This window comes from Monopterus albus, unplaced genomic scaffold, assembly GCF_001952655.1.
Source record: "Monopterus albus unplaced genomic scaffold, M_albus_1.0 scaffold112.1, whole genome shotgun sequence".
Taxonomy (NCBI): Eukaryota; Metazoa; Chordata; class Actinopteri; order Synbranchiformes; family Synbranchidae; genus Monopterus; species Monopterus albus.
Window position 1 is genome coordinate 1,409,012 of NW_018127992.1, and position 24,602 is coordinate 1,433,613.

Here is a 24,602-nt window from a genome sequence, read left to right on the forward strand (position 1 = left end):
GCGCACCGCTCAACACTGGCCCTCCAGTGGCGGGAACACTGGAGCCCCAAACTCAGGGGCTTCCGGGGGCAGGACAAAAGGGGCCGCTGCCCTCCGTTATCATCCCCCAGCAGCCACAAGAAGCAGCACACAGAGCCCCAGTCGGGGTACATCCCCCCTCACCTGCTGATTGAGAAAGACACAGATAGTGCAGTAACACACCCCGTGAACGAGGACGATGCTCAAACCTCATCGGTGCCGCACACACACTCAGACAGCAAGGTTAAATCTACAGAGGCGACCCCTTCGTCCACTACACCTGTTATGGCGTGTTCAACTCCAAATTCCGGGTCCTGAATGAAAAAACAAAACAAGAAGGAGAATCCTAAATGACAGGATGAGGGGTTGTTTTCTTACATTTCTTCTGAAGGTTTCAAGAAAAACAAGGCACACACACACACACACACACACACACACTATAATATGTTCAAATGCTGATCTAAGGTTTTCTCATCGAACTGTTTTTGAAAGGATAACAGTCATTATGGCTCTGCAGCAACACTAAGTGTTAAAGGATGGAATATCAAAATCAGTGCTGTGAAATATTAGTTATAAGAATTTTAATATTTTCTACTAAACTAACTTTCAAAAAAATTAAAGTCTGACTAAACTCTGACTCAAATACCATGTAGTATGTTTGAATCATATTTATTCTTTGTCTATTTTACATAACACACACCCACAAAATATACAGTATGGGAAGATTTAACAAAATGATTGAGTAAATATTCTACCTCACATGCTATACAAAAAATGTAACCAAAGTTTATTCAGAAATGTAATTTTTTTAAATAAAAAAGTGGCCATATTAGGAGTTTTTTAAATATATTTATATCTTTGATTTTGCATTCTTCTCATGTTGAAATTTACAAATTACAATGGAATTAATTTAATGTGACTAAATAAAAGTAGTTTAAAATAAATGTGCAAAGCAAAATGAACAATTTACTCAATGACACTTTAATCCATGTCACATAGTTTGCATTACAGTTGCAGTTCAGTTATGATTCAGTTCAAAAACTGCTTTCTGATTTTAATTATTTTGAGTAAGATTTTTAATTATAATTTTTTATTTATTCACTAATTCTCTAAGCCTAGAAATGTGCCTTTCTGTATTAAAAGCATGTCCACAACTCAAGATTAATAAAAAAAAAAAGAGCCATTCGCTGCTTTTGCCCTCTTCACATGCATTTTCAGTAGGTGAGATAAAAGTAACTGGAGCTCCACCTCGTTAGCACAAGCATGTCACACACACATGTTGCAATATTTGGGGAATTTGACTTTATCTGTGGTCTGCTCTCTAACTGAACAGCTGACACAGAGACCAAACTACCCTCAGGCTAATTTTCTGACCATACTTGAGCCACCACTTCGGCAGTCAGGAGCCCTGATATGGATCTAAAAAGCATCAGGCTGACCTAACGTCATGGCTTCTGTTTCCATTTAGGATAAAGGCGTCATAGCCCAGGGGAAATGGTGTTGATGGTGGTGGTGGTGGGGTGTATATTAAGACAGATGGAAGAGCTCCTATTTGTCAAGCAGCCGTGTTTTTTTTTACTAGTGTCCATGTCGGTGATTGGCTGAGCCACAGCGCCGAAGCCTGGGATTCAAAATAAAAATTGAAAAATAGACTCGCTGACTGATGAGCGCTCAGCGGGACTGAACATACAGTAGACTGAGGAGGAGGAGGAGGAAGCATGTGAGGCAGCTTGTTGTGCTACTTCTACAGTATGAGGTCTTCACAGGGATCCGGAGCTGGCAGCTTCTTGGGGCCAAGAAACACACGGGGGCCCGAACATGCAGAAAATAAGCCCTTTGTTAGGTGTAGCTTTACTTTATGCAAGACAATTCTGGTTTTTGTGCAGGTTTCACTTTACAAATCAAAGTGGAACGATAACTGTATTGAAATTATCGTATGTTTTTCAATCCCCTTAGGGCCACAAAAATGCTTCAGCCAGGCTTCCAAGGAATGGAAATCATCAGGAAAGTATCACATACTGACAGATTAAAACCACAGATTTCAACCGACACGGACAGAGCTTTGTGTCTTTATTTTAATGTTATTCTGTGTCTGCTGGGTGGTCTAAATATGCACCTATTAACTTAAAAGTCTGTCCAGCCATTCTAATGTGGGTTTTAAGGTTTCATTTGTCTGCCAGAACAAAACACTTTCCCATCCTTTCACTATCTCTAAAAGGAATGTAACAGTTAATGAACATTTAAGGTGTATTATGACATTTTTAGGGTGAGGGTAGCCTTGGTTGTATTTTTAGGTTTGTATTACTGTAGGTTAAAAACAATCCAGAAATTGAAGCAACAAAAAACATTAAAGACTCAACATTATTCAGTCTACTGAGATGAAGGGATTTAAAATGATTTTGCACAAGAACACAGTCAAAGCCATTACAACAAGGTTTAGGTTGAACAGTGCTGGGTTACAGCTCACATCTGCACATGTATAATAACAGAAATGTATGTGTCAGAGGGAAAAGGGAGGTCTCGTGGTATAAGTATCTGCTCGTGTGTGTGTGTGTGTGTGTGTGTGTGTGTGTGTGTGTGTGTGTGTGTGTGTGTGTGTGTGTGTGTGTGTGTGTGTGTGTGTGTGTGTGTGTGTGTGTGTGTATGATTGTAAAGCACCTGCTGTGTTGCTGCAGGAAGCACCTGTCAGCAGTTGTCTCCTCAGTGCAGCCTCTGTCGACATGAGGGTTTGATCCTAAAACTCCCCAAACACGCACACTTACACAGACACTAACAGACAACTTAAGCCAGCGGCTCACTGTGCTGCAGGGGGAAGCACATTGTCTGTGGTTTTGTTCATGTTAAACTGACAACACACTCTTGTCAGAGGTACTGGGGACCGGGGCAGGCCTACTGTTTTGGTGGCATATGAAAAATGGGAATCAGCTTGCTTGGCTCTAGCATGAGAACCTGCAGTGTGTGTATGTGTGTATGTGTGTGTGTGTTTACAACCTGTGTGGGGTACTTTTACAAGAGGTGAAACCTCCTGCGCTGCAGCCTGAGCAAAAGTTCAACTAGACACACACACACTTGTACTTCTATGTTTGTGAGGACACCCACTGACATAATGCATTCCTTAGCCCCTTACCCTGACCTTACCCATTAGAACTAAATGCCTAACACCTAACCCTAGCCTAAATTTAATTCTAACCTGAATCCTAAAACCAGGTGTTAACCCTCAGAAAGGTGTTTCAGAAAGTGAGGACTGTAGGCCGAGCATTGGCGGAGCCAGGGGGTGGCCAAGGGTGGGAGCGGCCGCTCCCAGAATCTGATTGGCGGCCCCTGATGGGTAAGACGAATGCATCAAGATGTGATGCTTGTCAGTATTAATGAATGAAAAACAAAAAACAATGACAAGTCACTGTCTTAAATACAAATACTCTTTTTTTTGGTGCTATGTAATAATGTTGATCAAATTGGATTTATTTTATATCATGCATGGAGCATCATATTTGCATTCATTTCTCTGTTTTGTTGTTGTGGGGTTTCTGTAGTTTTTATATGCTTTTCAAATATGCCATCTTCTCTCTGTCTGTTCCACAGCCTGGTCACCCTGTCTAAAAGTTTCTAGATCCACCTAAACAAAATCTTAACCCTCAACCAGTTCTTTGAAGGCATGTCCAAAAGTAAGGACCGGCCAAAATGCTGTCATTTTCCCAGAATGTCCTCACTCCCATGGTCTAAAACTCACACTGGCAGTGGCACTCACTGTGTACAACCATACAAATACCCACACAGGGCTTCTGAGAGGCAGAGGGTCAATCCCCGTTATCCACAGCCTGCATGCCTTTCATACACACACACCACCAACACAGCAACCTGACTCCCAGCTAGATTAGGACTAATCAAGAATGGCACAACATGTGTCTAAATATGAACAATGGCAACTAAACTGCGCTTTCAAAAGGCCCTTAAACTCTGACATAATTTTAAAAATTCTGAAATTGTGGTTTCCTATTTCCATTCCAATCCTTATTATGTAATAAAGATCTACATTTTAATTAATGGTATATTGGTATTTAAGAACAGAAGTTTCAGGCTTCCATGAGATAATATAATTATAATTTGACCAACTATTCATTTGGAATTCATCCTGTTGTGGCTTAGTGGCTCACGACTGTGGACACACATTGTAAATGTGAAAATCCACCGATGTGAGAAATACAGGATAACATAAAACTAAATTCCCTCCCCCAGCAGCTGCATAGTAAGATTATATCCCTGTTATTTGGACAGGCAGATGGACTGGGTGGCATAGGGAGTGATGGGAAGTTGAAATGCGGCATATGTTTATATATGTTGGGTTGAAAGATTGCATGCTTCTCATTAACTCAAGAAACCTGTAGCAACTCCTTGATTTTATATGAAACCCTCTGAAAATTCAAAGTTCACCATCCCTAGGTGGGATGACTTGTTCGTCCATCCTCCCTCAGTTTTGTAGTCTGTAGTCTGAGCCTCATTTTGTCCCTGTAGTCGTCACGTGAAACCTTGTTGTGGCAGCCACCGTGTTACTGAGGACAGGGGATTTATGGATCAGAGGGCAACAGGGTGACCCCATCATGTTTTATGTTTTGGGACTTGTTCTGGATGTTATGGTCTCCGCACACGGTCTCCAGTCTGGTAGTACTGGGAGAGCTGGGCTAGAGATGCAGGATTAGTGATCAAAAGACTGGGGGGGGGGATTGGGGTAAAAGGCTGAGGTAACACTAGCCTGGTCTGCCCAGGTGGTGTGGCTGAAAAGAGACTAACATCTGTGGCGTAGATGGGTCGAACATGGGCCGTATGTGTGTAAGTGTGTGCATGACTTTTTTGGGGTGTACACTTCACGGTGAACTCCGTATAGTTAGATCTGAACCATAACCGATTGGATTTCAGGCTTGGGGAGGCAACCCCTGACCTTTTTACAACATCTGCACCACTGATTTTTTTTTCCTCGACCACATTTCAGCCTCCCATTACTCCCTGTGCCTCCCAGTCCATCTGCCTGCCCAGATAACAGGGGTATATTCTAATGTTTCAACCAGGTTTTTTAAATCTTTTTTTGTCACTTTGTGACCTTCGCTTACTCTACAGCCTATGTGAGAAGTTCACTCAGCTAATCAAAATCAGGAAATAGACAAAAATGAAGCTTTATTCACTATTGTGTTTATGCCATTAAAAAACAAGAAGCCAATACGCAAAAACACAGTTACAGGTTCATATTTACACCAATAAATACCTATGATGTTGTACAGTTCTAAGATATTTTTACACACGCTATTTGAGTTTCCTGCCAACCGTGGTGGTCTCACATGTGGGTGGTCTCATCTTCAGCATCTGTGTCATGCGGCAGAGTGATCTGGGCTTCAGGGAGGTTGCTGCACTGCAGGTACCAGAAAACCACTTGGACCTAAGCCACAAACACACAAAGACACAACATGTGCATTCAGACACTAGCAGACATTTATAAAGTATAGTTCAACCTTTACACTACAGCTAAAGATACGCAATGCTTGTCATATATAAACGGAAGTAAAACTCATTATGCAGTAAACAGTGTTCTGTTATGAAATATCAATTTATTAATAATTTTACTCCACTTTTCAGATTTATAGCTTAAAAAAATACTGTGATTCACCTCCTCTTTGTATGTCAAACTACTTTTCGGGTGAACATAAAGGGATTTAGTTTCATCTCACCAAAATCTTATTCCTGCTAATGTGAATAAGTCAAAGATAAAACATCAAATAATTGTTTAAATGAGACATATATGTTGTCTAACAGCTGGCTTGTTCATGTCTGTTAAAGACAAAACAATACTTGTTTTCTCTCAGTATTCAGCAGTATGTTCCACTTCATACTCACCTGCACCACCACCTCCTGGGAAATATCCACAGCGAATCCATGGTGCCCCAGTCCAACCACAGGGGGGCGTAAGAGGCTGGGCCCAAACACTGTGGCCAGGTTCATCAGAGACATCTTGTTGATGTTTTCCCTCTCAGAGATGCTGGAGAAATTATTATAAAGGAATATGAGGTTCACTTCACGGTTGTGGCTTTAATGGTGGCTCAGTTACCCTCACAGGTTTTTTATATTACTGCAAACATTGCAGATGTTTATGGTGAATGAAACAGCAATTCATTTTGTTGATTCAGCTAAATTTGTTCAGTTGTGGATGTTATTTTCCTGGTAAACAAGCAGCCTGTGGGATTTAAAAAAAAAACATTTTGATAGGAGTGATCCAGACCGTTGGAGGTGGTGCATGAGGTAGAGGAAGGTGTGGTGGTTGGCGTCAGGACAGGAGTGCAGCAGGGACAGCATGGAGGAGAGCCGGGAGTCTAAGTCCTTAATGTCTACAGGGGAACAATTACAAGCTCTTTAGGTGATGCTGCTGAGGGGGATGATTTAGAGGTGTCACTGTTAAAATGTTATGTCAAACAAGCTGCTCTCAACTATGAAAATACCATAAATACATGTGACGTGACAGCAATATGCAACATGAGCGCAACATTCAATTTGTTGGCTGTGTGCTAACACCAATGCATTGACTATATGAACGTGGCTTGTCATGCTGGTGATGTGTTCATCTTACCCAGCACCCTGGTCAAACTCTGAAACAGCTCCGTGGGAATGAGCGGCTCCGGCAGCTCTCTGAAGTACAGCTTGAGAAGCCCAGAGACGGTATTCACCTCTGCACTTCTCAGTCTGGTTACTGCCTCCCGCAGATCTAGGCAGAGCAGTGAGATGATGATCAGTATTACTGTATCTTCATTTTTAGCACACGCTTCTTTACAGCTGCTGTACAAGCACCCGGTCACAGCGCTGAATATGTAAAGCAGCAACAGCTGATAACTTGTGAGTCAGTAGCTTTTTGCGCAGCGGTAATAAGAACAACTTAACATAATGGCTAATGTACCTTAAAGAGGCATTAACTAAAATAAATCCAGTGACAGGACAGGATGTGGTGCCTCTCAGCTATACTACCCCCACGACACTCTGCTTCTGTTATTATTATAACTTCCCTATCCTGTGTTGTCACAGTACGGTTTGTAAACTTGCCCCACCTGTCACCTAGCCAAGGTTATAAGAAACGTTTTTCGCACTGTGACTAGTCGTCTCAAACATCCAGACATGGAGGAGCTCTCAGCAGCTAAAAGTCTGAAACAGCAGCTGCCAGAGTGAAGATGTGATGTCTTTTGCACAGAGATAGAGTGGGGCAAAGAAAGAACAAAAGCCAGGGTTAACATCGACGCAGCTTTTTGAGACAAAGAGTGTTAATAGCAGCCACACGACTCAAGTTTGACTCATAAAGGTGAGTGGTAGATATATACACACTGTAGGTGAAGGAGGCAGAGTAGCAAAATAAAAAACTTCAACACATCTTAAATAGTACACACACCTTTTAACCAAACTTTCATTTTTACCAACATCCACAAAACACACAGATCTGTTTATATCACACACACAACAAATGCTATGAGGAACAATGGAAGGGAAGTGAATTTGATTTCTTGGCATGTGTCAGGTTCTACAATGACAACATCTACAGTAGGATACCAGATTAAAGTTGTAACATCATCGATTGCCATGTAGAGGTTCTTGTAGAAGCAGTAGCAGTTCTTTCTTCTGAATGTGTTAGCCAGTCACCTGAGGTGATGCAGTAGATGTGGATGTTTGTACCAAATTTCATGGCATAATTTAGCCTGGACCAAAATGGTGGGCTGACACCAGGTAAAAATAAAAGTCTCCCATGTTTGGGCCCAGATTTCTGTTGTTTCAAATTGTCGGCACTGTATGAAATAACAACTAGCCTGTGTGAACTAGGACATAACAGCACATGTCAACAGAAAACTAATGTCAGGCTGTGTGTTTCCTTACTACTGTTGAATGCAGCCTTGAGCTTGCTGATTTCACTGCTGGTTCCTGAAACCCTGTAGATTCCCACTTCGTCCATCCCTCTCCTCTCCACCTCCTCCACGCAGCATCGCACCACATGGGGAACCAGCACCCCCTCCTGTCTGGTAGTGAATTAAAAGAACTGAGAATAAAACCCTCCTCAGATGCTCGGCACACTGAGCTACGGAAGAGTATTAGGGCCACTGCATACATTTTTTTTTTAATTCTGACTTTAATTTCAGAATTCTGAGAATAAAGTCAGAATTCTAAAATTAAAGTCAGAATTCTAAAATTAAAGTCAGAATTCTAAAATTAAAGTCAGAATTCTAAAATTAAAGTCAGAATTCTAAAATTAAAGTCAGAATTCTAAAATTAAAGTCAGAATTCTAAAATTAAAGTCAGAATTCTAAAATTAAAGTCAGAATTCTAAAATTAAAGTCAGAATTCTAAAATTAAAGTCAGAATTCTAAAATTAAAGTCAGAATTCTAAAATTAAAGTCAGAATTCTAAAATTAAAGTCAGAATTCTAAAATTAAAGTCAGAATTCTAAAATTAAAGTCAGAATTCTAAAATTAAAGTCAGAATTAAAAAAAAAAGTATGCTGTGGCCCTAATACTCTTCCGTACTGAGCTGTTTCATTTCAGTTCAGAAAATGTGCTTGTCCAACTTCTGCTTTTCTTCAGCCCACCCCACAAACAGTTTCCCTTCTGGAAGGTAGCTGCACAGAGGGGAAATACAAACTGAGACTGAACTGGAGCTTCTAGTTTCAAGTATTTAATAAAAAGAGACACCTCTTTTCTTTTATTCAAAAAGACTGGCTACGACTTACTGAACCACAGTCTCAATGGGGACACAGAAGACAGGCTGCTGTTGAGCTGTGGATCTGGAGCGGATGGGGAGTGTACTTCAGGGACAGAGTCACCTCCACCTGGCCAAGCTGCAGAGTCTGTCTCCTCCATCGCTTATTCAGGGACTTAGATTCCAACTTATGAACACAACAATATGCAAAAATCACTATTACATAAACATCACAACAAAATGCTAAAGTTTCTAAGTGTCGCCATACCTTTAAAGTTGTTTTTCCCAAAACGGTATCATGGTGTTGGTCGGACTGACTCACACAGAGGACCCTCATGTTCTGTGCCCCATCCACCTGGAAAGACAGCTCCTGTTTGAAATAAGGAAGATGATATTAACACTAACACAGACAACAATGCCATAAACAGAACAAGCAGTCATATCTTATCTTTTTTTTTTTTCAAATTTAAAGACAAAATCACATTGAATAATTCTGTTCAAAAGGCACTCAGGTCAAACCTGGTCCCAGTGTGGGTTGAGCGTGTGGACTGACGAGTGGGTCTGGGCCTGTTTATCGTGAAACTCATAGCCATCTACTTCTACACACACATAAACACCTGAAAGACAAAGAGAACCAAAAGTTCAGCTACTTAATCACCTCTAGGTCATCATTAAAATCAACCTTCTTCTCCCCCTTCAGTTAGAGGCAAATTTAAATTTCAGACATCATGGTCTTTAGTATCATTTGAAAATCTAAGATTTTAATAACCTACAGGTTGGTTGCTGCAGGCCAGAGGCAGAGTGAATGGCCACACTCAGAGTCCCACACATCGATTCCTCGTCCTCTACTGTGAGAAACGGAAACAAAAATATCCCAGAGCTCATGGACCCTAAACTAAAGTGAAACTTAAGACAACAGAGGCATAAAGAAAGCTTTTGTGATACAGGAAGTGGTTCTGTGGTGAGGCTGTACCTGTGCTGTCACTGTGTAGTGGTGGCTGCTGGGTCATTCTCAGTTTCACACATGCACTGGTGAGTGTGAGCAGGTCTGGAGGGACTGTTTCTATGTCTGACAAACAACACATGGCAAGCACAGGCACCAATCAGCATTGCATTAGACTTAACTCCGGTGACAATGGTTAGGTTTTTACATTTGCTATCAAGCATTTGTCTGTTAAGATACTTTTTCTAAACTCTTAACACAGCAACACAAATCTTTGCTGCAAGAAAGCTGTGCTGCTTTATCACTCTTATGCCAGTTAGTCTAAATGTCTTGTTAGAGTACAGCATGATGTAAATCTGACTGCAAAGATCTGTGTTGAAATAACCACAGAATGAGTTTTTATAGTAATTAGCCTTCAGACTGGCCAAAAGCCTTAAAACCTACTGTCTGTGGTGAGTTTGTAGATGGCTTCTCTCCATTCTTCGAGTTCATACAAGGAGGAGAAGAGGAGAGAGTGACTCTGCAAAACAAACCAATCATAGTATTAGTCTCTTATTGTCAATGACAACTATTTAATTAGAGTGAAGGTATTAGGATGCGGGGGTGCATGTGGACCTTGCCACTGGGGCTGTGCAGCTCCAGTTTGTAAACAGGGGAGTGTGTGAACAGCATCAGCTCCAACTGATCCAGTTTCTTCCTGCTACGAGCTGCCATGATTATGCTTCTGGATCCCTTCTTCACACACAAACACACGTCTGTATTTCAGTCTTGTGTTATAAACACTGGTCATACCTTTATTTCTATATTTGTGTCTCTTTCACAAAAACATACTGCTTGTTGCTGGAGCTGCTGCTGGAGGAGGTACATCTTGGTCCTGATGGTGTGTAAACGGAGGTGTGTGTCAGATGATTGATCCTCATCTGTAACCAAGCGTAGTTTTAGGCCAGCAAGAGGGAGATACCAGCAGAACCTGTACTGTTCCTGCTTCCTGGAAGAAGCAAATGCATGTTTAGTCAAAGATGTACCTAATGGCAACGTATAACTTCTGTTAGTGAGGTCCTTTAAATCTGTGTCATATGAACTCATGTACTCCTTCATAGGCCCGTCATGTTCCAAATAGGTCATTGTAACTTGTTTTAAACTGGATGTCATTTACCATATGAGTTATACAGGGTGGGCCATGGAAAAGTACAATACACATGCATACATGAAGTGTTGTTACTGACAGTTTCTCAATATGTAGACCACACGTCCCACAAGACTTGGTGCTTGTGGGACGTGCAAACTCTTGCTATGCTCACCCTCTGTTTGCATGTTTTAGTCTGGTGCACAGCAGTAGGTCGGTGTAAAGAAAGAGGTGACGCAGGCTGCGCTCCCCATCACTCGCATCCACCACAAAGCCATCACGCATCAGCTGACGTCTCTGTAATAAACACACACACACACACACACACACAGACACAGACACATCATGTTCAGGGGGGCATTTTGAAGCTTCCGTTACTGCATGTTGTCAGGAGGGGAAGAGTACATGAGAATGGGCGCATTATTAAGCATGTTTCCTACTACATCTTTACCAGATTTTGTACAGTACCATGCCATGACTAAGGGTGACATCCCGTTTACTCCGCGAACTCTCGTTGACACCAGACAGGAAGCTGCGAGACAATCTCAAAGCTTCCTGTAACACTGTATAGTCTCTGTGTTCGGCCGGTGTGGTCTTCAGGAGGTCCTACAAGATCACAAAAAAAAAAACTAAGTTTTATTGTGCAGCAACTAGTCAACAAAGCTTGGAAGTAAATCTAATCAAATGACTATTCTGTGTGCTCTAATTGCTCTGTTACATTGCTGGAAGTATTTGAAATGTAAAAATATCAAGCAAATACTTAAGTTAAAACTTAAATGTTTAGATTTTAAAGCACAGAAATAGCCTTTTATATCACATACCAAGATTAGTATGTAGGTCTTTCACATTTGGCTTACATATAAAGTGGTGAAAACTGGGATTGTCAAAGGGGAAAGATGCAAATTAAAGCAAGAACACAGAAAAACAGTTATGAGAAAATACAAGAAAATGGGAGAAACAAAAAGCAAGACGGCATCAGAAATAAAAAGGCACAGTAAACATTGTTAGAAAATAACAGCTTCCAGAGGTGAAGCCAGAGTTAAGGTGGCAAAAATCATTAAATGAATTATTCAGTTTTCTCACACGCAGCACTAGTGTAGTCCTGGTCACTCTATCTAAAGGCTTGTACAGTAGAGCTGTAAAGAGACAGACAGCAATTACACACTGACAGCTAATAAGTTAATTTGTGTTAAAAAAAAAAACAAATTTAGAATATGTACCTTCAAATGTGTACTTGGTCCGAGCTTTATCTGTGCCATTGTTAGACGTCATGCTCTAAGAAAGCAAGAGATAAAGCGGGACTGGTGAAGACAATCTTGTATTTGTTACAGTATCTGAGTAATGTATTTACTCTTCCTCTGGAGGTCGAGTTACCTCAGCCAGAGTTCGGAAGCGAGGGTCTGACTGGGTGCACTTGCGAACAACTTCAATAGCTTTCTCGTAGTTTTCAATGAAGCCACCATACAGACCAATCTGGTTCACCTGTACAAGCAGAATAATAGATATGTGGAAGGGGAAACCTTTATTCCTAGTAAGATATCTGTCATGTGAGAAGGTTAACAAAGTATTAGAAACTAATTAATTAAATAGTTATGGAACCAATACATTTTAGTCATACAACAGAAAAATATTAACATGTTTGCAGATGATGTCATTCTTTCCTGCAAGATGGACAGTTTTAACAGGGAAACAAACATCAGTCAAACTGGAGAGTCTAGCGTCTTCATACCTGTGGGAATCTTATTTTTTCACAGTTTTTTTTCTGAATTCCTAAAGGACAACACAGAATAAAACCACCTAACAACAGAGAACCTACCATTCTCAGAAACAGGTCCCCCACCATGTGTTCAAAACCCATTTCGTTCATCTCTCTTTCCTCACCCAGGCTGGGATCTGTCTGGCAGTGAGCACTCAGCCGGGCCTTCAGGTCTGAGTAGAAGCTTTGGTGCATGTCTCTGAGCTCTGGCACCTGGTAGAAAACAGTCTGGACCTGTTGGCTGGACAAAACTGGCTGGGAGGTCCCAGCCGAGGCCCACAAAGCCTTCATGGGCTAGAGGGAAAGAAAAAGGTGCATCAGTAAATGTGCAAACAAAGCTGCTAAAGGCTGGCATACTGTATTTTGGTGGGTGAGAAGAAAACGCTGGTGTGTAGAAGATGGTGAGAAAATAGAAAAGAGTAACAAGGGTGTGGTGAACTGAGAAACACAACAATGTGTGACCAGAAACTGAGTGCACACATGAATCCCATCTTTCAGCAGATTAAAGGGGAAGAGTGTTTTAAAATGTAAGATAGGCTTTGGTTTTATGGGGGGTTAGCATTAGCTGTAGCTTCATATTAACTTCACTGTTAATATGAAACAGTCATTTCACTTATCTTGCCATAGAGACCAGAAACCACTAGCCTGTCTACGCCCAAAGGTAACAGGCACCTCAAAAGTTAACTAATTAACATTATAATAATCTTACCATCAGCAGGGCCTCCAGCTCTCTGAGGTAGACCTCCTCGCTCTCCACGATGCCTTTCAGGACCACAAGTCTCCTCTCTAACATTTCTCTCGGGCTGCATGACATCTGAATCACAGCCAGCCAATAAAAATGTCAAAATACAGCAAAGCGAGTCTGAAAAACCGTGTCATCACAACACTACCAACTGTTTCACAACAGTTTCTGAGAATGGTAGTCACAGTCTGGTGTCGTTCCCCCCCCCCAGGTGCAGACACTCACAGCAGTCAACCTCCATCAGTCTTCATGTCACTACAGAATTCAGTTTTGCTTTATGTGTGTTGAAAATGCATAACTAACTCAGGAACGTTAGCTACATTTGAAAAAACGAGTTCAGCAAATAATATTAATTTGATATTATATTTAATATTAATTTTCCTTTCACTTTTCTCACCTTAAAGGGGTAATCAGTGGTCCATTCTTTCTCTGAGGACTGACATCAACATTAACCTTTATCATGGTTTACACTGTTTTGATTATTATGAAAAGAAAGAAACAACCTACCATAAATTAATATGTATTTCAGTCACACGGGAAGTTTCCCATCACAACGGTTCTCCAATTTACAAAAAAAACCCCTCTCAAACAGTGCATACTGGGAAGTTTGCTAGTTCTGTTTTTCTGCAACCTTAACGGGTTGAGTGAAGTCTTAGCGGTTCATTCACCCAACTCATTATTTCAAGTTGAATACTTGTCATGCAAAATGTTACTTGCAGTTGAAACTTTGTGTGCCCACCTGACCTTTCTCTATTTCCCCACTGTTACTGTGAAAATAAACATACTAAAAGACTGAACTGGCCAGTAGAGCACACAGAGAACTGCGAAGAACCTGCTGAGTGACGCAGAACATTTGTGATGTAGGTGAAATGTGAACTCACAGGGGTGTCAGGGAAGTCTATGCTCTCAACTTGGAGAGGTGATAGTAAACAGGACTCTGCCTCCTCCTGGAATACATCTTCCTCTAAGACATCAGACTCTGGTTCTAATACAAGTGGTACACAAATACACAAAATAACATAGTATGTGGGAGTAATAAAAACAAGTTCCCTTATTTGCTTCCCCCTTATTAGTGTTGTTGGTCATAAAAAATAAAAGATAGCTTTTCTTTGAATAAGGTGGCTTTTATTCATCAAAATAATGACTAAAAGCTCAATTTAGTGCAGATTATAGTGCATTTTCAACAAACAAAATGAGTAAATGACAACACCTTTTTAAGGATCATTGTGTTGTTCTCCCCAAAAGGAACATATTATGCTTCACAAATTAGCTTTTTCTTTACATAACACAAGACAAAGTCCCTCACCTGGTATGTGCTGTGAGTTCAGGTAGTGCACGGACTCCTGGTAGACGTCCATCAGCCCTCTGAGGTCTTCTCCTCACAGTGCAGGCTGAGCTCTGCAGATGCAGCATGTGAGCACGCATAGCTGGTGAGAGAATACTTCCTCTTTCTTTTAATAATGCGCAAAAGAGGAAAATACAACTTCCTGTATGTGTGCACCCTGCTAAGAACTGGCACACGCCATAAATATATTCCCATAGTTGAACTTCACTTCCTCTAAATGTATGAATTTCAACACATGGGCAGTGGGGGCAGTAGCAGCAGGTTGAGTTTAGTGACAAGCTTTAGAGAGTTATCAGTGACCAAGTCTTATACCAAGTCACAACAGTAGTTGTATAGTCCAAAATCAGATTAACTAGGCCTATGTGATTGATAAGAAATAATGAAATATCCATCTTACCTTCACTGTTCCACACTCCTTTATTATTCCATGGAAGATAAAGGGTTGCCCCTTTTGATAGCTGATGAGCTGCATTTATTAGTCCAACAGCGACCTCTGCAGGAAAAGAGCTCAGCCTCACTGAAACTTCATTTAATGTTTGGTGTTGCATCTGGCTATACAACCCTGCTAGCTCCTGTTTTGTACTCTGTTCATATCTGATGAGTGCAGCACCACAGAGGTTCTCAGATACTTCCTGTAGCAACATGTCAACTGGCGCTAGGACCCTGCCTGTGGTTTGTGGTGTCCTCAAGCCACATCTACTTCATGTCCTGACACTATTTTTAAGAGCAGTGAAAATTGTGTGTAGAACATTGTTTTTGAAGCTTGAAGGCCCGGTATGTCATTTTTGAACACATAAATCTCGCATCTGTTCATATGTTTGAAGACTGAGTTGCAACTAATTTTCAGTTATTGGTTTCTTCATCAATTTTAAATCAAAATACTAGTTTTACTTTTATGTTTACAGACACCACTGACAAGCATCAGAAAACATTCATAGCTCTATTTTAGTTCAGTTTTGTGTTGGGATTTTTTGGGCAGTGGGTCTAGTTTACATACATATTCTCTCATACTCCGTGTTCTTTCTTCAGCATCTCCCAAGGGAGATAAATGCTCCTCTGTGTTCACCAGCTAGTCACTAACTCATCTGCCTGCAGTCTGGTGCTGAGCCAGTGTCTTACAGTAGGTTTAAAAGAACTTTACTGAAGATGGCTTCCTGATAAGAATAGTGAGAGTGAACCAAAGGGTCCGAAACTGAAAACAAAGACGTAAAAATGGCTAAAAGGCTCAGCAGATCTGAGGAACAGGCTTGGACTCTGGAGGCAGCTGCTGCGGACCTGACTCGGGCTGCTGCAACTGGGGGTCCGGATGGGACGGACAAGGGCTGTGCTGCTGCTGCTGCTGCTCGGGATTGGACTCAGGCAGAGGACGCCGTCTACACCTGCAGCCTGTGACCTGAGAAACAGGTGTCAGCTCTTGGATCTCCTGAGGCAGCGAATCCAAAGGCTGCAGCGGTGAACCAGGCTCAGGCTGAGGCTGCAGCGGTGAACCAGGCTTGGGAAACTTAGGTGCTAGTGGGAAAGTGTCTTTATTACAAACATATATGCTGATAAGTCAATGGGTTATGCGTGGTCCAAACCAGGGTTAAGTAGTGGAGGCTGCGAAGACCAGGACGAGCAGGTAAGCAGGTAGGCAAGCAGCAGGAACCAGGAGAGTCAGAAGACCAGGATGGGCAGGTGAGTAGACAGGAGAGCCACAAGAACTAGGAAGATCACCGGAGGTAATCATGATAGGTACCAGGAGGATCACCGGAGGTGATCATGACAGGGAGGATCACAGGAACCAGAGGATCGGCGTCAGGTAAGCAGAGTAGCGAGCGCCAGGTAGTGATGGCCAATCAAGGCTTTGTTGAAGCTTCAAGTGTTCACAAAAATGGTTCATTACTCGAGGCTTCAATGACGCAGTGCTCGAGTATGAAGTACAGCCAAGACGTTTCATTGGTTCATGGATTGTTTGGGATTTGATTCACCATGCACATTCCTGTTCAACTACACTATATGGTTGTATGGTTTCAAGCTGACACAGTAAAATATGACATAAACATGAACTCATGTGGGATGATAGAGAAAGGAGAAGAGAGGCAGGTCACAGACCTGATACTGGGGGGAAGTGCTCAGTTCACCACTGTATTAACTTGAAAATAATGATTAAAGCAGCTTTAATTTGAGATTCACAAGCTTCGTGAATCTTGCAAAAAGGCAACTATCTATAATATATTCTCATTTTCAGAAACTCTTATAACAGAATGTATTTTACATATATTTTTGGCTTTTTTGTTTTGATAAAGATCAACATATATCATGGCTGCATAGCCTCCAATGTGTGTTTTAGTGGCAGCCAATTTAGTTTAAATTTTTACTTTATTTTTCTTGATAAAATAGAAACATGAACCACTTTAATAGGGATTTTGCATTTCTGAGAACACCTGAAGGCAACATGACTAGTACCAGACTGTTCCTCCTGCAGGGGGCGCTGCATCCCCAAATTCAGTCTTTACTGTTAGAATGAGTAAGTTCTCAAAAACAAAGGATTCAGTTTTAAATTTCACTATTATTAATGCAGACAAAGCATGTGTTGGGCTTCCCTTCTCTCATTCACACTCAAACATTACTCCAGACCTGCTGATCACCCACACCCATCTCTTATTCTCAGTTTCTTCTTTCTCCTATTTCCCAGGTAATGGAAACTTAACTGCATAGTGAAAATGAAAGGACAATATGAGATGAGAGATAAACAAGCTCAAGGTCACGTGGTCCTGTCTGATCCTCACTGTAGCACAACTGAAGCTGAACAAGGAAATACCATGCAGTGAGAGAATAAGACAGGGGCAAAAACTAAAAATGTCAACCTCATGGTGGCATGTTGCTAGCATGGCTAATACTGCCAAGATTTTAAAGGCCATTAAACAAAATAAAGTATGACAGTCAATACTAATTGTGTAAATGTAGAGCCATAAATAACTATGGTAATAAATGTGTTAGAATGGTAAAAATGTACACTACAGCCGTAGTTCTTGTCATAATGTATGCAGTAATAATACAACCTGATACAATTGTTACTGAACTTTGGACCAATACACAAAAGGAATGGCTGCTTTGCACACCCCCATTTATTCTGTGCACACACACACACACACACACACATTCACACAGGTTAAGTGTGTGGGTGGTAGGTTAGACAATAACTTGGTCAGAGAAAGTGCTGCCTCTACGAGTGTGTCAGTGAAATCAACTTTTCTGCTACTTCAACATTTTCAGGCATGTCCACAGCAGCTCCACTTCCTAGAATCTGTAAGTTTGGGGTCATGATATTGTCTTTGTAACATCAACCACTTTCTCCACCCTTCCTCCCACCACCGGATTCCCTTCCTGTTTTTGTTGGCTGTGATCACAGTCTGTGCAGTTTTACTATGATGTGAAGGCATATGAAGGGACAGTGGCCCACTGACTTCGAGGATCCTAATACTTTGTTTTTATTTTTTGCGAAATACGCTGACAACTACTAGATTGATTGCCATGACATTTGGTACAGACATTCATGCCCCCCTCCTGTTAGCAGCTTTGGTGTTCATGTGATTTTCATCTTGCCCCATCAGCAGGATAAATATTTACATTTCAGGTTTAAATGGGTTTAAACAGTCTCTCTGGCCATTTTAAATATGTGTCCTTGTATATTATTTCACAATATCATAGTAAAATATGTATCTTTATATTTTTCATGAAGACATTATGGTTAGAGGAGTATTCTGCAGTGGGAATTATATCTGTATGACAATTAACTCCTGAGTTTGGGATCGTGTGTCTTGCAAAAGCAGGTGGTTTCTGTCCTGGCAAGTGAGTAATATTCTGGATGGGAGGAGGAGAGTGGTTAACACACATCTGTATCTAAGATGGGCCTGGTTTTACACATACTCCTCTGTATACAAAAGGTTTGGGAGACTGTTCACATGTATGATTATAAAGATAATGCATATATACGTCTGTGCTATATCACATACTGTTGTGTATTCTTCTACCAAATACTGTGTCTATTCACAGTTGGAGAAGGGAAGTATGTGCCTGAGTTTGATTTAAGAGCGAAGCGAGTAGCAGCCAGGGACAGGATCATGACTTCTGGGGCGGTCCTGTCCAGAGTCCAAAAACATCTAGTTACAAAAACATGTTTAAGTAGAAAGTTGAGACACACATCTTGACAACGCATGATACATGATCTTTTGCTTCACATTACAGTTGGGTAAAGATGAACAGAAACTAGACACACACAACACATATTTTGCAACAAATAGAGACACAGGGGTGTGTAGGACTAGGTTCTTTTTACCATGCTAACTCTGAGAGACGAGACAGTCCAAGTAACTACAAAACAGTGCTGATTTATTCCATGAACAAAGGTAAAATTAACATTACACGCTCAGGAATCTTGCACCTCCATACTGCATGTAGGCAGATGTAAGATGAAAGACCCTGAACCCACCAGGCCTATACATTATATCCCCTCGGTTGGGCTAGCCCCATACTACACAGAAACGTCAACCGAGACGTCTCTGTTACCAGCTTTGCAGCTGGTCATAGTAGTAGTCAAAGCATGAAGTAAATCAATGTGTGTGTGTCTGTTGGTTAAGTGGTGTGTAGCTAAAAACATTCTCACAGACTTCTAGTAACATGTCGTGACTTAAACATAAGAATATATTATGGCTAAGGCTACAGTTATACACGTCATAATAATAATATTAAACATCCTGTCTGCTGACAGTCATCAACTCTTCTCTCTAGTTATCCTTGACCAGATGTACCCTGTAGAAACTCATAAGCATAACCAAGCATTTAACAGTCTAACTAGACATCCTATCTCCACTAAACATTTCTAATACATAAAGTATCTATCCAATTTCTATCTGACTAAAAATACCTAACAGGTGGAAAAAAGTAGATATGGTTGGTAGCTGAATCATCTGGACAGAAACAGGCCCGTGTACTGTGTGGTAATGAGTGGACAATCACTGACAACAGGGTGTGGACATTAATGGTATAAAAGAATTTCTTCAGTTGTGTTGATGAACCGACTCCGGATCTTTTTGCATATAATAAAAGGATCTGAAATATAAAACCCTTTTCTCTGAGCAACTGAGACTGTACGTATGTGTGTGAACCTGTGGACAAAATGACCTACTGCTTCACAAAGAGAGACCTCTTGAATACTGAGATTACAATATCAGCATTAAAAACACAACTATAGATGTGCTTCATAGTAGCGAACAGAATTCTGAGAAACCGATGTTTGCTCTCCAGTTACATCCCTTTTTGGTTATTTCGACTTGATAGTTCCTCCTTTTTAGATCCTTTTGGTTTCATATCCACTACTGACTAAATCAATCATTAAAAGTCTTGTGACTCAGTTTCTCTAAAACCTCTGAGTGCAAACTGAACCTGTTAATCATGATTTGGTGTGTAGTTACAGACTAGACATGTTGGACCGTGTTGCTAAGAACTTTTATCTGTTTGAACCATGACTTACTAATCGGCATTTACAGTTAAACTTTCAATTTCCATGGATCAAAAACATTTAGCTTACATTTCACATCCCGAGTAAAAAATGTGCTCAAGATAGAGCACGGATCGAGGTTTGTATTTTTATCCGAATCTGACCCGTGCCCCAGAGTGTGGCATCTGAACCTGACTCGGACCCGATAAGCTTATAGTATCCAACGTCTGAACCCGACGCAATTGAGTTTGTACCGTGTTTTTCTTCTGATCATTAAGTGAAGCATACATTTGAGCGCTCCAGCAGTCTAGCCTAAAGTTTGACCCACGTGTCCAAACCCGACCTGGACCCAAACAGTCATTTCTAAATATCTGACTGAACCCAGCCTGAACCGCCAGGCTCGGGCTGGGTTCAGGTATCCACACTCTAGAGCAAGGCTCAGTAAAAAGGAGCTCGACCGGATCATAGTGGTTTATGAAGATAATACACATGTGTGTATGCAAACTGTTTTTATTTTCACTCAGGGGAGAAAACAGGCTGCAGTACGAGTGAGCTAGTTACCTGCAACAGCAGTATTTTATTGTGAGTGAACTCAAGAACCAGACCAGCAGCACCATAACATTCAAACCAAATCTTGAACAGCAAGCGCAATCGTGTAAAAAAAGCTAATTTTCTAAACGACAAACACAAGATCACTTCTATACTATCCACTAAACCTTGGTGTACATTTTGTGCAAAAGCATACAGGTGGAGTTGGGGCAACGTCTTAATCTAACTGATCACGAAAAAAGAAGAAACAGAGCAGCTGATTTTATATATTTCCATTATTACAAGAGTAAAAAAAAATAACGAGTAGGTTATACATTTCTTGGCAAGCACATCATGTTCCCTCAGCCCACAGCCCAAACAGTTGCCGCCTACGCACTAACTACCTGGGTGGTGACCACTGCGTTGTTGCCTGCCGTTTTGCCCCTGACCTTCAGCTCCCGGTGCATCTGGCACCAGACACACGGGTAACACCAATATAGTTTACAGCAGTCGTCACAGCACGAGCCCTGCAGGAGGAAGGAGAGAAAGGACACTTGCTTACTAAAACATTTACTAAGCCTACTGAAAATAACTCAAGTGAAAGTAGGTTTCTTAAATGTAACTGTTTTTTGACTCTCAGGTGGTAGCTAGAGTTTATTTAAAGCTGCAGCAGAAGCGAAACTGACAGATGCCAAGCCAAGTTTATTCAAGTGGCACATCTTCATACATATTCAAAGTGCTTAAGACAATGCCCACAGATAGATCAAACTTTAACATGCATCCATGAATAAGACAATGCCCACAGATAGATAAAACTTTAACATGCATCTATGAATAAAACATTAGAATTCGATTCAAACTGTGAACGTTAATTAACTGTGCGAAGTAGCAACATGCATGAGTCAGTGCCTAGTACTTCTAGGATATCTGTGGCAGCATCTCACTGTCCACAATACACTTGCACCCCTAACCTCTGAGTACTTAACATCATTTGGAGTCCACCTGGTGAATGTAAGTCTCCTTTTGGCTCTGCTTTGGTCTCAGACCCTGAAAAAAATCTTTAGCTGCTGTGCTCACCAGCTATTATCTACAGTCTTATGCAAAAGTTTCCTGTTGTTTTGCGTACAGAGCTTTTGTGTTTGTAAAAGCTGCCGCTGGAAGCAAAGTTGAAAAAAAAAAAACTGCAAGAGTGAGGCAAAAGTTCTGGGTGTGAAAAACAAAACAATGAGCTAAAAGATGCTACACTGCCCTGTAGAGTTGAGGAGAGCTGCAGAGTTGGGTAATAAATCTCTGCAGGTGAGGTGTGCTTTCCTGTTCTACAGACAAAAACTGACAACAACAAATGAGGTTCAGAGGCTACGTTTCCATTTCCTCTTCCAGGAAAATGTGTCCATGAACCCAAATGTGCTCATTTGACCCTAGCTGCTTTTCTGAGACTTCAGTGCAACACTAACCTGAACAGTAAAGTCAGCAATGAGCTGACGAGGCTCATCGGTGTGGAAAACCTGGTTTAGTAAATATGCAAAATGTAATACAACTCCTCAGTGTTTGATAGGATACAGTTCTACCTCCAACAAAGTGCATGAATCATTTAAATGTGTCTATTATTTGCATTTTACCTTGAAATCGATAATAAAAAAAAATCAAAACCCAAGCACCATTTTTTGTACATTTTATGCCTAAAATAAAATAAGTCATTTATTTTCACTCAAACTTTGTTAAAAAAGTAATGTGCATTCAGTTATGAGCCTTATATCGTGAATCAGACCAGCAACTGTTACTCTGAACAAATGAAACTCTCCTAATGCCAAGGAGAGCTGTTATTTGAGAAGGCTCAGGGCAGGCCTGTATGACCTGCTGAGTAAATAATATACCTTTGTTTCTATTCAGGTATGTCTACTTAAATGTTTGTGTAGCTATAGAAATGTCTGAATGCTCTGAGCTGTGTGTGTGCTGTGCACATTATGTGCCTCACTTAACTTATTTGGCTAGTGAGCCTAGAATGTAAATTTGATGTCGATGACCTTTTCAGCATCCAGAAACCAATGTATAGTACATGTAGTGATGACATCAAATACAACATGAGACATTAACTATTAAAAAAAAAATCTAGCTGAGTATGTTTGCAAAACATGTAAACATCCTGTCCAGTGTCTGTGGGCAAATATGCACACTGTACACACATCTGCTGGACAAAATCGAGCAAACGCTGTATCTCACAGCTGCACTGGAAAGTTCAAGGACCTAACAGGAACCTCAGCTGCAGCTTTTCCCGTAAAGTGGTTACTGGTTGACCCACAGGAGAACTTCCTCACTTGTGGGAAAAGGCAAGATAACGGTCAAACTTTTAGCTATAAAAGCATTCAATGTCTCAATGGGCTCTATTTTTCTGCCAGCATCACTTCTGCATTGCCTCATTTATGGTCATTGTGCAAATTTCCTCAGACGCATGCCCAGTTTTTGTTGCGGATTTGGTATTTTCCTGCAATGAATGAATGCACTTATGCTGCGGTGGGAGGAGAGGGGCAGTTGAGGCTTTGTGTATGCTAATTAGGCAGTGCGGTGTAATATCAGTGCTCGTTTTGACCCGAAAAAGCCATAACACCTGCTCAGACCACCACTTATCGCTGTCTCAAGTGTGTTTGCAATTATCCTGACAAGCGCATAGGCTGGGAAGCATGAGATCAGGTAAATGCATGTATTTTAATGGCCACACCAACTTACAATTAACCCTTAAATCCACAACTGATCTGCTGGAATTCACCCTAATTCATTGCATATCATGAAGATTTTTTTAAAACAAGATAAATAAACTAGTCCTCAGTATGTGGCTATAAATATGAATATGGTCAAACAGTGCTGGCACGTGTCAGGACACAGCATCTGTAGCCAGAGCTGAGCTGTAAGTCTGTGTTTGGGAATCCACATCCACATTAAAAATGACACATAATTACATGTGAAAGCAGCTCATTAGCCAAGGTAAATAACAAACACCCTGCAAACCTCTTGATTAATTCTGTTACGCAGCAGGTAAAGTCAGCCGGACCTCACCGTGCGCTGCTGCCACTGTTAAGTTACAATTTCTTCAAACGAGAAAGCTTCGTTACCGCCACAAAGATATACGTTTTGTCTGTTTTTGTATTTTATGACAGTGTGATCAGCAGCTGCAGGTGAAGATAATGTGGGTGATACATCCACTTCCTGTGCGCTCTGGTGGGCCACAAAAGGTTTTACTACAAACACAGTGATCACAATATGATTTGAATATATTTCGTGCACTGGATGCAGCTGGTTACAGGACCAGACACTTACTTTCTTCAATGCACAAATCCTGGTGAGTGATATTAGCAGACTGCTGAGTGAACATTTATGTGTGGTACTTCTACATAAATAGTTTTGTTACTATCAGTTTAGGAATGGAGTATATACAGTAACTAGTAGGAGAAGACGATACAGGGAAAGAAACTCTCCTGCCATATACAAATACGACATCAGTGAGGCAGGTTTCCATCCTGCTCTTTAAAGGGGATGAGGGGAACTGGTTTGACTGTACATAACTGAAGCCAAGCCCAGCTCCACCTGTTCACAGTGTATGCCCCCAGCAATGTCTGGCTGTGCAGGAAACCGTGTTGCATCTGTGGTTATCACATTTGCAAAACAACACTGAACACACCCGTATTCAAAAGGTTATCACTGCAGCCTCTTGCAGGAAACAGAGCTTTATGTATTTACAGTGCCTTGCGAAAGTATTCGGCCCCCTTGAACTTTGCGACCTTTTGCCACATTTCAGGCTTCAAATATAAAACTAATTTTTTTGTGAAGAATCAACAACAAGTGGGACACAATCATGAAGTGGAACGAAATTTATTGGATATTTCAAACTTTTTTAACAAATAAAAAACTGAAAAATTGGGCGTGCAAAATTATTCAGCCCCCTTAAGTTAATACTTTGT

The 24,602-nt window shown here is 41.0% G+C and overlaps 3 protein-coding genes across 3 annotated transcripts in view; 1 reads left to right on the forward strand and 2 right to left on the reverse strand.

Moving 5' to 3' along the window:
* The window catches only part of ntn5 (netrin 5), a 15,844-nt gene extending 15,006 nt beyond the window's left edge, over positions 1-838 (forward strand). Inside the window, 1 exon segment of the mRNA XM_020611368.1 lies at positions 1-838. This exon segment is cut by the window's left edge and continues 39 nt beyond it. Within this exon segment, the coding sequence (XP_020467024.1) occupies positions 1-336 (336 nt within the window). The 3' untranslated portion in view covers positions 337-838.
* Positions 839-5,344: 4,506 nt separating this feature from the next.
* On the reverse strand, positions 5,345-15,117 carry LOC109966502 (active breakpoint cluster region-related protein). Its single transcript, XM_020611367.1, has 23 exons — positions 15,040-15,117; positions 14,604-14,695; positions 14,179-14,282; positions 13,265-13,369; positions 12,616-12,849; positions 12,174-12,281; positions 12,020-12,074; positions 11,883-11,935; positions 11,268-11,405; positions 10,975-11,096; positions 10,505-10,661; positions 10,289-10,408; positions 10,118-10,193; positions 9,704-9,799; positions 9,504-9,578; positions 9,250-9,347; positions 8,999-9,100; positions 8,787-8,917; positions 7,915-8,054; positions 6,629-6,763; positions 6,284-6,389; positions 5,902-6,043; positions 5,345-5,446 (listed from the first exon to the last, which is right to left on the reverse strand). Exons 2-23 carry the CDS (start codon positions 14,653-14,655, stop codon positions 5,345-5,347), a joined length of 2,451 nt encoding a protein of 816 aa, XP_020467023.1. The 5' UTR covers positions 14,656-14,695; positions 15,040-15,117.
* Positions 15,118-20,673: 5,556 nt separating this feature from the next.
* The window catches only part of ponzr1 (plac8 onzin related protein 1), an 11,301-nt gene continuing 7,372 nt past the window's right edge, over positions 20,674-24,602 (reverse strand). Inside the window, exon 4 of the mRNA XM_020611347.1 lies at positions 20,674-21,176. Within this exon, the coding sequence (XP_020467003.1) occupies positions 21,039-21,176 (138 nt within the window). The 3' untranslated portion in view covers positions 20,674-21,038. The remainder of the gene's footprint in view (positions 21,177-24,602) is intronic.